At 44.2% G+C, this 16,087-nt stretch overlaps 1 protein-coding gene and 1 pseudogene across 2 annotated transcripts in view; one reads left to right on the top strand and one right to left on the bottom strand.

Annotated features, from left to right (window-relative positions):
* LOC126457288 (organic cation transporter protein-like) overlaps positions 1-16,087 on the top strand; it is a 312,321-nt gene that overhangs the window by 84,842 nt on the left and 211,392 nt on the right. For both annotated transcript variants that reach the window (XM_050093458.1, XM_050093459.1), the window contains exon 2: positions 701-952. In XM_050093458.1, coding sequence (XP_049949415.1) covers positions 794-952 — 159 coding nt within the window. In that variant the 5' untranslated portion in view covers positions 701-793. The remainder of the gene's footprint in view (positions 1-700; positions 953-16,087) is intronic.
* Positions 13,347-13,463, bottom strand: LOC126458852 (5S ribosomal RNA; annotated as a pseudogene).

Below are 16,087 nucleotides of genomic sequence, written 5' to 3'. Positions count from 1 at the left end.
CGCAACCGAGAACAGGGGTGAAGTCATTTTGCCCAGTGTACATCAGTTCTCTGTACGCACGGAACCGAATTTGGGAACGACTATTGAATGATACCTACCAGCCTGCATACAGCCAACAGTGTACATTGAAATGCAGACTTGTTTCCCTTCTCTCTCTAGCGACGTACCGTTTGGAAGGAATTCAATGCCGATTAGTCATTTACGTAATTGTGGTTGTCTCCTACTCCTTCTCGTTGAAAGTGTTATAACGCCTCACTCCAAACGTTTTACAATTATATACCGTCAAGAATCAAGCTTCTTGATCTCAGCACAGCGCTGCTGCCTCGTAAAGTTCACTATAAAATTGCACTAAATTGGCCTTGAGTCTTATTCATTGAACTGTAGCTGAATGACCTATGTTTGAAAATAAAAGATAATTAAACAACGTAGTAAGTAGCTGGAGAGGTTAAAAACTTAGTAAATAGCTGGAGAGGTCTTTGGATTAACTGTTTCGAATATAAATGTGTCTCTTAAGTGATGCGTCTTTTATTATATGGAATTCTTCTTATGCAACACATAAATGCTGTTCGAAATAAAACGAGGTCGTAGAGGCAAGGTTTGTGATTGTGTGATAAGACTCATTACAATGCCTTATCTTGTTTATAGTGTATTTTAAATGCCTCTCGTGATCAAATTAGTAATCACCTGTACCTTGTTTCAGCATCCTGTACGTGCGGAGGCAGTGAAATATCCTCTGGGAGTGATCTCTCAAATCTACGCTGCTTCTGAGACGCGCCACCGGACGAACTAGAAAATGTATACACTTCTGACAAAGGAGCAGCGTGAGGTGGAAGAAAATAATAATGATAGCAAAGACAAGGACACCAACGACGAGGACGTTGGTGGGTACGACAGCAACAATAGCAACGAGTACCGACACGAAGGGAGTAACAACGAAGATGACGACAATCAGGTATGGTCACAGTTAATCATACTCACGAAGTGTTTTCGGTAGCTCCCACATTTCTCGTCACTCGTCGACTGAATGAATATTCTTTTGTTCGTTTCCCCCCGTCGGAGGTCCGAGTCTTCCCTCGGGCATGGATGTGTGTTCTCCTTAGCGTAAGTTGGTTTAAGTTAGATTACCTAGTGCGTAAGCTTAGGGACCGATGACCTCAGCAGTTTGGTCCCATAACACCTTACTACAAATATCAGTTTTTGTTTTGATTCATGCATTATTTCCTGTAAAAAAAGGTGAGTAAATCATCCAGATTCAAACTACCTAATGTTATACTACACTCCTGGAAATTGAAATAAGAACACCGTGAATTCATTGTCCCAGGAAGGGGAAACTTTATTGACACATTCCTGGGGTCAGATACATCACATGATCACACTGACAGAACCACAGGCACATAGACACAGGCAACAGAGCATGCACAATGTCGGCACTAGTACAGTGTATATCCACCTTTCGCAGCAATGCAGGCTGCTATTCTCCCATGGAGACGATCGTAGAGATGGTGGATGTGGTCCTGTGGAACGGCTTGCCATGCCATTTCCACCTGGCGCCTCAGTTAGACCAGCGTTCGTGCTGGACGTGCAGACCGCGTGAGACGACGCTTCATCCAGTCCCAAACATGCTCAATGGGGGACAGATCCGGAGATCTTGCTGGCCAGGGTAGTTGATTTACACCTTCTAGAGCACGTTGGGTGGCACGGGATACATGCGGACGTGCATTGTCCTGTTGGAACAGCAAGTTCCCTTGCCGGTCTAGGAATGGTAGAACGATGGGTTCGATGACGGTTTGGATGTACCGTGCACTATTGAGTGTCCACTCGACGATCACCAGTGGTGTACGGCCAGTGTAGGAGATCGCTCCCCACACCATGATGCCGGGTGTTGGCCCTGTGTGCCTCGGTCGTATGCAGTCCTGATTGTAGAGCTCACCTGCACGGCGCCAAACACGCATACGACCATCATTGGCACTCTCATCGCTGAAGACGACACGTCTCCATTCGTCCCTCTATTCACGCCTGTCGCGACACCACTGGAGGCGGGCTGCACGATGTTGGGACGTGAGCGGAAGACGGCCTAACGGTGTGCGGGACCGTAGCCCAGCTTCATGGAGACGGTTGCGAATGGTCCTCGCCGATACCCCAGGAGCAACAGTGTCCCTAATTTGCTGGGAAGTGGCGGTGCGGTCCCCTACGGCACTGCGTAGGATCCTACGGTCTTGGCGTGCATCCGTGCGTCGCTGCGGTCCGGTCCCAGGTCGACGGGCACGTGCACCTTCCGCCGACCACTGGCGACAACATCGATGTACTGTGGAGACCTCACGTCCCACGTGTTGAGCAATTCGGCGGTACGTCCACCCGGCCTCCCGCATGCCCACTATACGCCCTCGCTCGAAGTCCGTCAACTGCACATACGGTTCACGTCCACGCTGTCGCGGCATGCTACCAGTGTTAAAGACTGCGATGGAGCTCCGTATGCCACGGCAAACTGGCTGACACTGACGGCGGCGGTGCACAAATGCTGCGCAGCTAGCGCCATTCGACGGCCAACACCGCGGTTCCTGGTGTGTCCGCTGTGCCGTGCGTGTGATCATTGCTTGTACAGCCCTCTCGCAGTGTCCGGAGCAAGTATGGTGGGTCTGACACACCGGTGTCAATGTGTTCTTTTTTCCATTTCCAGGAGTGTATATACATATGTCTTTGTTACTCAGCCGTACAATCTTCGTTAGAAAATAACGTGACTTTGCCAAAAAAATGTAATTTTTTAAATTACGGTATTTACTGACAGAAACTAATAAAAATGGCCCCGAAAAGTACATTTCGAGACAAACTAATTTTTTTTAATCCATTCGCGGATCAGTTGACAAGATGAACCACAGCATCAACATTTTCGGGAAGGAGCAGCAGTGTGCTTACCTCATTCGATCTTAGACGAGTTCATGAGATGTTCGTTGGGCAGAAAAATTCAACAAAGCTAATAAAATTTTCTGGCCACGAAGGTCACCTGATTTCTCTGTCTTTCTTACCTCTGTTGGGAGCTCTAGGACCAGGGTACTCAAATAATACTCGCCTACGAGAAGCGCTCCAACAAAACATTGCTGCCATTCCTCAGGCAGGGCTACTACTCTTGTCTTATAGTTTGATCAATTACGTACAGCGCTCCTACGACGATGATGGGAGACGTTTCCAGTATATTCTGTAAAGAGCAGTTCCGATGTTCATAATGCAGAGTACCTCATTTCATGTTAGATTAATTTACACCCCAAGGCCTTTTTGGCCAGTTTGGATTCCGTAGAAACACTGGAGGCAGTACTGACCTTACGACTTATCTTAGAAGAAAGATTAAGGAAAGGCAAACCTACGTTTCTAGCATTTGTAGACTTAGAGAAAGCTTTTGACAATGTTGACTGGAATACTCTCTTTAAAATTCTAAAGGTGGCAGGGGTAAAATACAGGGAGCGAATGGCTATTTACAATTTGTACAGAAACCAGATGGCAGTTATAAGAGTCGAGGGACATGAAAGAGAAGCAGTGGTTGGGAAGGGAGTAAGACAAGGTTGTAGCCTCTCCCCGATGTTGTTCCATCTGTATATTGAGCAAGCAGTAAAGGAAACAAAAGAAAAATTCGGAGTAGGTATTAAAATTCATGGAGAAGAAATAAAAACTTTGAGGTTCGCCGATGACATTGTAATTCTGTCAGAGACAGCAAAGGACTTGGAAGAGCAGTTGAATGGAATGGACAGTGTCTTGAAAGGAGGATATAAGATGAACATCAACAAAAGCAAAACAAGGATAATGGAATGTAGTCTAATTAAGTCGGGTGATTCTGAGGGAATTAGATTAGGAAATGAGACACTTAAAGTAGTAAAGGAGTTTCGCTATTTGGGGAGCAAAATAACTGATGTTGATCGAAGTAGAGAGGATATAAAATGTAGACTGGCAATGGCAAGGAAAGCGTTTCTGAAGAAGAGAAATTTGTTAACATCGAGTATAGATTTAAGTGTCAGGAAGTCGTTTCTGAAAGTATTTGTATGGAGTGTAGCCATGTATGGAAGTGAAACATGGACGATAAATAGTTTGGACAAGAAGAGAATAGAAGCTTTCGAAATGTGGTGCTACAGAAGAATGCTGAAGATTAGATGGGTAGATCACATAACTAATGAGGAAGTACTGAATAGGATTGGGGAGAAGAGAAGTTTGTGGCACAACTTGACTAGAAGAAGGGATCGGTTGGTAGGACATGTTCTGAGGCATCAAGGGATCACCAATTTAGTATTAGAGGGCAGCGCGGAGGGTAAAAATCGTAGAGGGAGACCAAGAGATGAATACACTAAGCAGATTCAGAAGGATGTAGGTTGCAGTAGGTACTGGGAGATGAAAAAGCTTGCACAGGATAGAGTAGCATGGAGAGCTGCATCAAACCAGTCTCAGGACTGAAGACCACAACAACAAGAACAAGGCCTTTTGTATTATTGCCAACTTGTACTTGTAATTACCGTAAAGGAAAGTTTCGTCTTATATACTTCTTTATTTTTCAGAAACCCGAAAATAATAGCTATTAAGATATTTGTTGGCATGTAATATTACCCCAACGAAACAGTTGCATATCTAAGTTCAAATACATCTCCGATACTGAAGAGATTTAAGAATTACTATAAGAAGAAAATTGCCCAAAAATGTCATTTTTAATTTACGTTTCGACGTATAAGATTTATAAAGTATTTCATTGCCGATGTGAACTGCGTCACGTCATACAGAGAAAACTGCAAGAACTTGAGATTTTCGGTGCCAAAACTAGAGAAAAAGAGATCTGTAAAATCTTTATTTGCTGCAGATGAAGCATATGAGATTGCCCACTGAAGCAACAATATCGTAGTTAATCGGAGAGACCAGAATGAGGAATGCCGCAACTACCCAGATTGTTCAGCGGACCGCAGCAGGCTGTCTTTCATCATGCTTTCTCCATCTCAACAGCAACCTGACTAACTGCATTTGAATACCAAATCGAGCTTCAATGTTTTGCCTGCAGACTTCCTCACCCCCTGTGAAATTCACCTGTGGCAAATCTCTTTCTTTGATGATGCTCCTCTACATACAAACTGATAAACAAGCATACAGAGTGTAAAAAGTCTTCACAGGCTTGCCGCCAGATAACGTTGTGCAAATTACACAATATTTCCACGGAGCAACTGTCAGACATCTTCAGGTGGTTATTGCTGGTGGATAGATACGACTGACGGTATCCGCACGTAGACGCCCCTGTATATAGAACACGAGCGCAAAGAATGCGCAGGTGCGGAAATCACCCATGCGCAATGATTTGCAGACAGATGGCGCCGTTCTCAAACGCCCTCTGCCGAAAAGCGCAGAGCGACCCTCCTGCGCGTGGGCTGTAACGCTGCGTTTATTAATAATGCGGCCAGAATTTAATCACATATAAACCATACTAGACCAATGTTATGACGGGTCTGTTATTGAAAAAACTTTGTTTTCGCGTCGTGATTTAATAGCAGCCAGTGTAGGGTTCCAGTCTGTGCTTAGTTGATATCCCACATCCCTGTTCTTGAGATTATCAGCTATACGTATATGTATTGCTTCCTTTATGAAACACTCCCAGAAAGACGATGCCGGGGATAAGACTTCCGTATTGTCATACATCATGCGATGTCCTGTATTCAGACGGATGTTCTGCAATTGCCGACTTCTTCGGTTGATATAGGCGTGTATGACGCCGGTGTTCACTGCAGTGTTCTTTTATGGAGGGCTTTGAAGAAACAGCACTACACTCATCCACTCTCAAACCCCTTTATTTTCTGCGGATGATACATTTGTGGCGTGGCCACATGGACTTGATACTCTACCTACGTTTCTTCAGCATTTAAATTCACTCCAACCGAATGTAAATCTCACATTGGAACTGGAAAAAGATTGTGCTTTACCTTTTCTTGATGTTTTGGTGCGAAGGAAAGCAGATGGAACCTTGGGACATAGCGTCTATCTCAAGTCAATGCATACAGATCTATATTTGCAAGCCTCAAGCTGCCATCACCCTGCACAATGCGGTAGTGCATTACGTGCGTTTGTTCATAGAGCGCATGTGGAATCTGATCCTGAAAGCCTGACGACTGTGATACAACATTTGAAGACAATGTTCCAACAAATCGGTTCTCCTGAGAGACAGATACGTAATGCACTGAGGCCCAAGCGAGTTTGATCACTGGAGCAGAATGAAGATACGAAGACAACCACCACTTTGGCCTTCTTGCCGTATTTTGGTGCCATGTCGTCAAGAATCGGAAGAGCCCTCGGATGATATGACATTAAGTGTGTCTTACGACCATCTGCAAAACTGAGGAACCTTTGGGGTTCGGTTAAGGATGATCTTGGCCTGAGGAAACGTGGTGTGTATAAGATTCCTTGTCAATGTGGAGCAGCATATATAAGCCAGACATATGGCACAGTACATAAACGCTGCGACGAATATCAGCTTCATACACGCCTACGCCAAACGGAGTAGTCGGCAATTGCAGAACACTGTCTGAATACAGGACATCGCATGATTTATGACAAGACGGAAGTTTTATCCCCGGCATCATCTTTGTGGGATTGCTTCAACAAGGAAGCAATACACATCAGTATAGCTGATAATCTCAAGGACAGGGATGTGAGATTTCAACTGAGTACAGCCTGGAACCCTAGACTGGCTGCTATTAAATCATGACTAGAAAATCTAGCTTTTTCGATAACACACCCGTCATAACATTGGTCAAATATGGTTTTTTAATGAGTAACGTCTGGCCGCACTGTTAGTAAACATAGCGTACGGCCCACGAGCAGGAGGGCCGCTCTGAAATTTTCGGCAGAGAGCCTGAGTATGGCTCCATCTGTCCGCAAATCATCGCGCACGCGCAATTTCCGCCCCTGCGCATTCTTTGCGCACGTGTTCCACATACAGGGGAGTCGAGGTGCAGATACCGTCAGTCGTACCTAGCCACTAGCAAGGTTCAACCACTTGAAGTTGTCGGACAGTGGCTCTGAGGAAATATGCGCAACGTTATCCGGCGGCAAACCCGTGAAGACTATTTACAACATATCCACCAGGAAAGCTTGAAGAGTTACAAGCATGCAGAGTCTTAAAAGGAACTACCACGTCTAATGGCCAATTTGTCAGTCAGAAACAGTACACTAATGCTGTCTATGCTATGCACCTGCCGTTCGTTCATCGTTAATATGGATTTAAAAGATACTTGCACCATGACGCTCGACTCATTCTGGTGCACGAAGGAATATCTGCTATCACTATTTACGAAGCGAATGAAGGTGTGCCTACAGCGTAAAATCACTTACCGTCGCTGTTTACGTCAACAGATTAGATTCCAAATTTATACGCTTGGGATGAAATAGCCTACCATGGTGGATCTGCCCATCGGATGGACACCTCAAGTACAGATGGGACAAGGCTCCACCCTGACTCCCTCTCGTCGTCAGCAGCACACACTCTTCTGGGTTCTCTCTTGTCACGAGCAACATCGTAAGCGCCTGTCCCAATGTGTGGCTTCCCTTGTTTAAACACTATACACTTACGTTACTCTACAGGCTGCGTTTATGAATTTGTGTATTGAGTTCGGATAGCTTACAAACTGATGCTTTTCCACAGCTTCCTTATACGTCTTACCGCTTTCCCGCACGCCTGCGACAATGAACCTTTTGTTGACCGTGAGCTGAGACCAAGATAACAACACCGGCCTCCAAGGCAACACTCTGGCTGGCGCCGGGTGCAGGCAGAGATAAGCTCTGCCGTTTGCCCCTGCTACCTTTCGCAGTTTGCGCTCCCACTCAGAACGCTAGCAAAGTGCTACGCCGGAGCTCTATATTCACTTCCTTATTGCTCCTTTCTGCCGTTCAGAGACCCGCCTCGCGATGGAGGCGAGGTAAAATATCATATTGTATGCTTACAGAGGTTTCATGGGTTCGACGAACTACACGAGCGGCTATTCGCAGCGTTTACACAAAATGTGACACAAATTTTCATGCATGGAAATTACGCTCTTGGTACCAGAACTAATGTAAATAATTTTTAGTTATACGCTAATTAGTTATTTCAACAAAGCTCCTTCAGTTCTGTCAGTCCATCACAAATCGAGCGCTGCTGATAGTATCTTCTATCGAGGATGTGTTGTTCTCTCTTGGAAGCATTCGAAGCGTATATGCCTGTAATTTATGTAGACGACAACCTGTCGAATAATGGCATAACCTTGGGGCCACATGTGTATACGCGATGATAATAAATGACAAATATTTTACCAATAGGATTACTAATTAAACAACAAAGAAAATCGCTTTTTCCTCAATAGTTAGCCAGTCAGCTGAATTTCATAACATTGATAAATGTGTCCGAACCTTTCTTCTATAGGTGTGTTCCATAGAAACTAGGCTGAAAGTGTGGCAAGGCTGCACAAATGTTGTGTGATGTATAGGTTAACATGCGAGCAATGTGTCGTTGCAGGACGATCTGCATGAGTGAGTGAGTGAGGGCAAGGACAGCATTCACTTATCTAGTTTTCCTCTTCAGCTGCAGTGGTCCTAGCTGGTATGGGCAAGGAAACTCAGAAAAAAGGTTATTAATATATACCCGTTTATACTGAATGTGTTTCTGTTGGTGTTCATGTAAATAACGTAGACAAAGAATCACAATATAAGATACAAATAATGATTTATCTCTCGGATAAACAAAACGATTGTGGTAATCGTCGTCATCATCATCAGCCATTTGACATCCACCGCTGAATAAATACCTCATACAGATTTTACGGTGTTTATGGTTTTCACCTATACGCGTCCATATTACTTCCGGCATGTTTTGTCATGTCATCTGCCCGTCTTCGATTTTTCGTAATCTTCTGGAATTCAGCACTCAATCCCTTTGGTTCATTTACCAAACACTTGGCTGGCTACAAGTCCTACCACTTCTATTTCATTCTGGAACAGTCATAATTACTTCTTCCACTTCAGTGAATTCCCTGATACGTTTGTTCGTTTTACTGTGCCTCCCAGTAATTCCCGAATCGCATCATTCGAATGTTTGTTGACAAGCTCATGCTTTTAGAATGGTTATCGCAATAAAGATCAGTATGTCTATGTCATGAGTAAAAAATTGTGATGAGCACTGACTGTAGACTTCCCATTTCTGACATACAGACTCGTAATTTATAAAACCTTATTTAATTAACAAAGCCACTCTAAGCTTCTGGTTATTTCTGTTACCCTTAGTACGATTTGCTATTCGTCTTATTACATCTAAAATGACGCATTAATACAAGAGTTGAATAAACCTCAGTCGTAAAACCTACAAAAAAAAGTTTTTCTTTCTCATTATCCTAGTGAGAATGCTTGTTATGCAACTACCACATCAATCTGGAAAAGTTGCAGCTCTAACACCAACTGCTACAGGAATCTTCCTATGAGTGATCCCACCACCGCGCATTGCACTGATGATCATCTAATGCCTCTAGTAAACATTAACGGGGGTGTTTCCAAAAAAAATGGCTCTGAGCACTATGGGACTCAACTGCTGAGGTCATTAGTCCCCTAGAACTTAGAACTAGTTAAACCTAACTAACCTAAGGACATCACAAACATCCATGCCCGAGGCAGGATTCGAACCTGCGACCGTAGCGGTCTTGCGGTTCCAGACTGCAGCGCCTTTAACCGCACGGCCACTTCGGCCGGCGGGTGTTTCCATCTTTCGCTTTTGCCGAGAACAATTTCAATGAGGCGTGAGAATGTCTGTGGAGGAATGGCAGCCCATTTTTCCTGAAGAGCCGAAAACAGAGATGCTGAACGCTGGGGCCTCGAGCAAAGTCGATGTTGTAATTCATCCCAACGATGTTTCATTGGTTTCATGTCGTGCCTGTGGTCAGACCACAGGCTCCTCAATTTGGTCCTACGGAACTTGAAGTGTAAATAAATAAAAAAAACTGTGATACTTAAAGAATCAGTCATTGTCTCTGAACTATTCGTGTACTGTACACAGTACACAATGCCGTAAAATGTGTTCATATCCTGCCGCATTTAGCATTTCCATATACGGGATGATGGAATCGTACCCTAACTGCGGAAAACATTCACATAATGTAACACCATCTTCTCCATCTGTACCATACATGGTGATGGGTAACGTTTTTCAGGCATACGCCAAACCGAGAACATTGCATCATATTGCCACAGAATATAGCGCGATCATCATTCCAGATCATTCCTTTCCTGCATGTCAGTGGCGTCGCCCTTTACATCAGCTCAAGCGTCACTTACCTTTGACTACAGAAATGTATGTCATGTAAGAGCTGCTCGACCATTGTACCCTATTCTTTTTAACTCTCCGCTCGCTGTCATTATGTTAGCTGGACTGCTGGCAGTGCTGTGTAATTCACGAATGAGCCGCTGATTTCATCTTATTTTTTACATCCAGTCTCCTCAATGCTCGACTAACCTTACCCGTCAGTGCGGGAGGTCTGCCTGCTCTTACCGCACGGGATAGCCGCATGGTTTGAGGCGCCATGTTACGGTTCGCGCAGCTCCCCCCGTCAGAGATTCTAGTCCTTCCTCGGGCATGGGTGTGTGTTGTCCTTAGTCTCAGTTAGTTTAAATAGCGTGTAAGCGTAGGGACCGAAAACCTCAGCAGTTTGGCCCCACAGGTTCTTACCACAAATACCCAGATTTCCTGCTCTTGATTTAGCTGTGATTGTTCTTTCACGTTTCCACTTCGCAATAATTAACAGTCGTATCGGGCAGCTTTAGAAATTTTGAAACGTCCCTGATCTATTTTTACCCAGGTGACATCCAATTATTAGTCCGTGTTCGAAGTCACTTAGCCCTCCCGAGCGACCCATTCTGTTGTTAGTACTTCTCTACTTTTTTATACTGGCGGCTCCACCTCTTGTGACATCTAGTGGGCAGTTCCACATCATATAAGGATGTTTGGATAGTTTTGATCAGATAGTGGATGTATCTCTTAAAAATTATGTGTTGACGGAAAATGGCATATTTTTAATCGATTGAACAAAAAGTACTTGATCCAATAGAAAAGTTTTCAGGAGACGCCGCACTCCCAAATTAAATAAAAAAAGGATGATTTTTTTCACTCTGCAGTGAAGTCTGTGCTGATATGAAACTTCCTGGCTGATTAAAACTGTATCAGATCTCGGGATCTTTGCAAGTGTCGAAGGAAAACTTTTGTGATATTTGGAAGGTAGCGGTTGAGGTACTGGCGGAAATAAAGCTGTGAGGGAGAGTCGTGAGTCGTGCTTGGGTAGCTCAATCGTTAGAGCTCTTGCCTGCAAAAGGCGAAAGTCCCGAGTTGTTGTCTCGGTCCGGCACACAATTTTAATCTGCCGGGAAGATTTAAATGGAAACATTCCTACATCCTTTCTCGACTTCGCGTAAGTAATTTTGTTCTTGCTCATTCTCATGTTTTCTCGGTTCGGGTTTTTGGTTCGAGGATACAGCATGATAAACAAGTTTCAAAGGTGTTTAAGAACGGGTTCCGCCTCCTGGTGTTTCGTAACTGTTTAATTTATTAGGCGATGTGAGAGGAAGCTGAAGATGGTGTGACAGATACTAGACTTGTCCTCGAATAGGAAGGAGCTGACCGTGGCCTGATTTTCCATTAAGAGGGCTACAGCCGCATTCCAGACTCAAGATTGCTGCAATACCTAATATACACCTCACAGCACAAAAACAAACGCACGTGTAGTAAGAGCAAGGTTCTTTTACATAATACATCTCATTGAAAAAGAATACACTTACTGCATGATACACAGGCATGGGTGATAGTGAAACTGAGATAGGATCTGCAGGACACGTTATATTCTAGGCCGTAATATCTGATGTAGCCGTTCGAGATTAATCTGGATACCAACGATACTGGGCTCTGAGCACTATGGGACTTAACATCTATGGTCATCATTTCCCTAGAACTTAGAACTACTTAAACCTAACTAACCTAAGGACATCACACAACACCCAGTCATCACGAGGCAGAGAAGATCCCTGACCCCGCCGGGAATCGAACCCGGGAACCCGGGCGCGGTAAGCGAGAACGCTACCGCACGACCACGAGCTATGGATACCAACGATACTGTAAGAGAAATTTGAGGGCTAGTGATATCAACATTAACCTTGTTTTCATTTATTTAAGTTAATCTTACTCATTTGGACATCGTGTTTTAGTTTTCATTCTATACTGCAAGCTGTAGAGCGAGCTGTTTAACGACAGTTTCTTTATATTGTCTCAGTTCTTTTCATCTAAGTGGCAGACAAGCTGGCACGGAGCAGGGTGATCCCAGTAGGGAACAAATTTAAAAGCAATCTCGAATAAGTGAGAATATAACACAAATTACATAAAACCGACTGAAAGAGAACAGAACAGAATAATATAACGTAAAACTATAACTGTCAATGGAAATAAGAGTGAAAATAATAATAAAGACCAAATTAATAATAAACACGATATAAATGAACTTTTTCGGTGTTAGTAGTTTCCTCCATTGTTTCTCGGAATAACAGTCTCATATTTAAAGGGTGAAAAGTAAAAAAAATTCGTTTTCGTCTTTTTCTTCATTTTCCGTCGTTCCTCGGTTGCTTCAGAATTCATGGAGGTGTGTTCCGTCTATGTATTTAGTTGCATACACGTGAACATACCTCCATAAAAAAACGTTTTGTTCTACTTATGAATTTATTTCATTTTATGGGTCTAAATGTAACAATCAAAAACTGCAGTGCATTAGTAGGCGTGGTCCTATTGGAGCTCATGTTATCCTACCTGTTTACGAGCTATGAACTAAGTTAACCAGTCGCAGAGGAACCTACCTTTTAACGTGGTTCCTAGACCGTTGTGTAAGTTTCCATTCTTTTATATTAACAGAGCTTTGCTAAACATGAAACGACACGTGCCAAAAAAAAAAATAAAAAATAAAAAATAATCCCACTATCGACTGAAAATTAAACCCCAGACCTTTGAATTTTTGTTCAGCGATGGGAAAGGAAGGGGAAAACGACAATCATGGCTTATTAGTAGCGATCATTCCAGTATTCACCTAAAATAATTTTGGAAAAGCGAAATCAGGATTTCTGTGCCTGGTAACGAACACACTCTCCGTCTTCAGGCCACGAGTGGCCTACCGGGACCATCCGACCGCCATGTCATCCTCAGGGGAGGATGTGGATAGGAGGGGCGTGGGGTCAGCACACCGCACACCCGGTCGTTATGATGGTATTCTTGACCGAAGCCGCTACTATTCGGTGGAGTAGTTCCTCAATTGGCATCACGAGGCTGAGTGTACCCCGAAAAATGGCAACAGCGCGTGGCGGCTGGATGGTTACCCATCCAACTGTCGGCCACGCCCAACAGCGCTTAACTTCGGTGATCTCACGGGAACCGGTGTATCCACTGCGGCAAGGCCGTTGCCCGCCTGGTAACAGGCTTGCATCTGTTTTCACTTGACCAACTTCCGTACTATCCAATGACTTAGAAACGTATGGTAATTTTTAACATGATCAAGTATACCCCAGATATTCTAATCCTGGTATCCCGACCTAAAGGAACTGAGGCTCCGACTCAGACGTCGATACTGAGAGAGCACAACCGTTGACACTGTGCGGCCCGCGCTAGGAGGCGCTTCCAACACGTCAGGTGCTGCCCTCAATTTACGGCACGTGGCCAGTATACAGGTTGATTCCCTGATGATGTTACAAACTTCCAGGAATGATGAAGAAGGACGGTAAAGGACCCTGGTCCAGAATGACCGGATAGGAAGTTAGAAGCGAAAATTGTTCTGATACCTCTGACATTCGAGTAGATGTACAGGTACTCAGGGCAGGCAACTTTCCAAGGTAATAGTAAGGAGTAAAACAAGGAAAAAATGTCTAATGAACATGAGCTCTAAAATGCGTACCTTAAGAGGCACACGTTTAGTAGAAGGGATGTGTTTCATACCAGCGAGGATCAACAAGTGCTCAGAGCTCTTAAGCTAAGCACTTTAGAATCCTTGTTGACAGGACCTTTTTTTCTTACTTAGTCCAAACTACCACCCCTATAAGCTGCGAACCCTGCAATCTTAGTAACCATAGTACCGGTACTTGTATCCGCTATCAGAAGTATCAAAACAATGTTCGCTTATAACTTCCTATCCGGTCATTCTGGACCAGGGTCCCTTACCTCAAACTCATACATTTACCGTTCTCTATCATCCCGAAGTTCCCAAAAACTTAAAGAACACCTTCGAGGAGAGCGCTTTGAGAGCGATAAAGCAGTGTAAGCAGAGGTAAGATTGCGGTTCCGTCGACAAAGTCCAGCGTTCTACAGTCATGGTGTCAACAAATTGGTCTCTCGTTAGAAGAAATGTGTTCGTCGCCAGGGTGACCATGTTCTGAAAAAAATGTAGACATGAAGAACAAAGATGCAGAAAGTTAATAACGTTTGTTTTATTTAAAAATCTTCAAGAGTTTTCACATAAAAAATCGGAGGCATTATTTTCCAGCACCCTTTCGTTTATTTCCAGCATACATTCTGTGTGAGCGACCAGGAGGATATCGGCTTTCAGTTAGCGTCTCGCTTTTAAGTTGCTCCAAGGGTCGCATGAGAGCGGCACGGCAGGGTTTGCCGGTCACTGGCTCGCGCCATCTGTGAACGCTGACTGTTCCTCGCTTCGGTTTACAATCGGGTACCCTACATACATGTACCAATTTCGTGTTGCGAGATGGGAAAGAGATTGATAAATATGGCTTGATCTGCGCAATCACTATCGTAATTCTCGTCATTTGAATAAGAAGTAATGAGTTGATCGGCCTGCACGTGACTTTAATCAGTGTCAGATGTAATCTGCACATAAAGAAATGAAAAATGTCAGGCTGGGAATGGCATGAATCTTTTCAATGCAAAGCCTGTGCAGCTTGACATTGGGTGCAACTGGGTTTCCGTAATGTACATGGATCATCTGTTAGCTGGGATGTTCCACAGACTGATGATTGCTTGACTTTTGTCTCCATTGAAAACCAGTCGCTACTTCAGGGATAAGACTTCGGATAAAGTGCTAGAAGTTCGCACGCCATCTGAACGCCTTGTCGTCTGTATGCAGTGTGGGCTGGATGCAGTCAGTAATTCGAACGTCGGCTGTGTAAAGAATGTTCACGATCGGCCCCAGCAGCGAGAATTGCGGCACACTGGCATTGATGCTGCTGTCTGAGATGATACCATTCAGAACACGTGTGTGAACTGTTCTTCTTTGCACATATACCCAGAAGAGACATCCTTGTGACGTGGACCCTCGATTAGAAAGTTTGAAGAGGAGGCCATCATTCCATACGTTGTGGAAAACACGGGAGGAGTCTAGGATGATGTTTCGAAGAATTCCAGCTTTCTGTTGCGTCCATCACCTCCTTCACCAACAAAAAAGTTGATGAGTTGTAGACTGCCCGTGCATGACCTACAATACTCTTCAGGGATAAGATTTTCTGCTTACGTATTTCACAGTAGTCGACACATCTATAGTCTCTCAAATAGTTTAGAGATCGTCAGCACTAGGGTGCTTGCTCCCTTCATGATAGGCTGACTACCTCGGTATGTTTTGATGCATGGTACAGTGCCCATTGCAGTCTACGTCACTGAAGGGAGCTGTGATATAGAGGGCAGAGTTCAAGGACAGTAGCCTTAGGTCTGTTAGTCATGTCCTGGATCCTTTTGGATATCAATAAGCTGAAGCTTGCGGCCCATGTCTTGGGGTGTAATTGGGTCAGTTGCATCATTGACGTTCCGTAAAGCCAGAAAACATAGCTACTAAATAGACTACTGTTCTACCTCGCCGCACATGGTTTTGTTCGCTACGCTACTTAACAGTGAAGACCCTCAGACTGTGGTCACAACGGTAACATCTGATACATGTACGGGAAAAATTGTTGAAAGGTTGAAGTGTAAGGCGTTTATCGTAGTAGCAGCAAGTAAGAAGGTAGGTGCTGCGTAATGCTTTCAGCACAGATGAAGACGGAGAATACTTTGCTCTCTGTGTTTCTGAAGCATATCGCCTTCAGTCGTATA

The sequence above is a fragment of the Schistocerca serialis genome, chromosome 2 (assembly GCF_023864345.2).
Source record: "Schistocerca serialis cubense isolate TAMUIC-IGC-003099 chromosome 2, iqSchSeri2.2, whole genome shotgun sequence".
Lineage (NCBI taxonomy): Eukaryota > Metazoa > Arthropoda > Insecta > Orthoptera > Acrididae > Schistocerca > Schistocerca serialis.
This window is presented reverse-complemented; position numbering and strand designations above follow the sequence as displayed.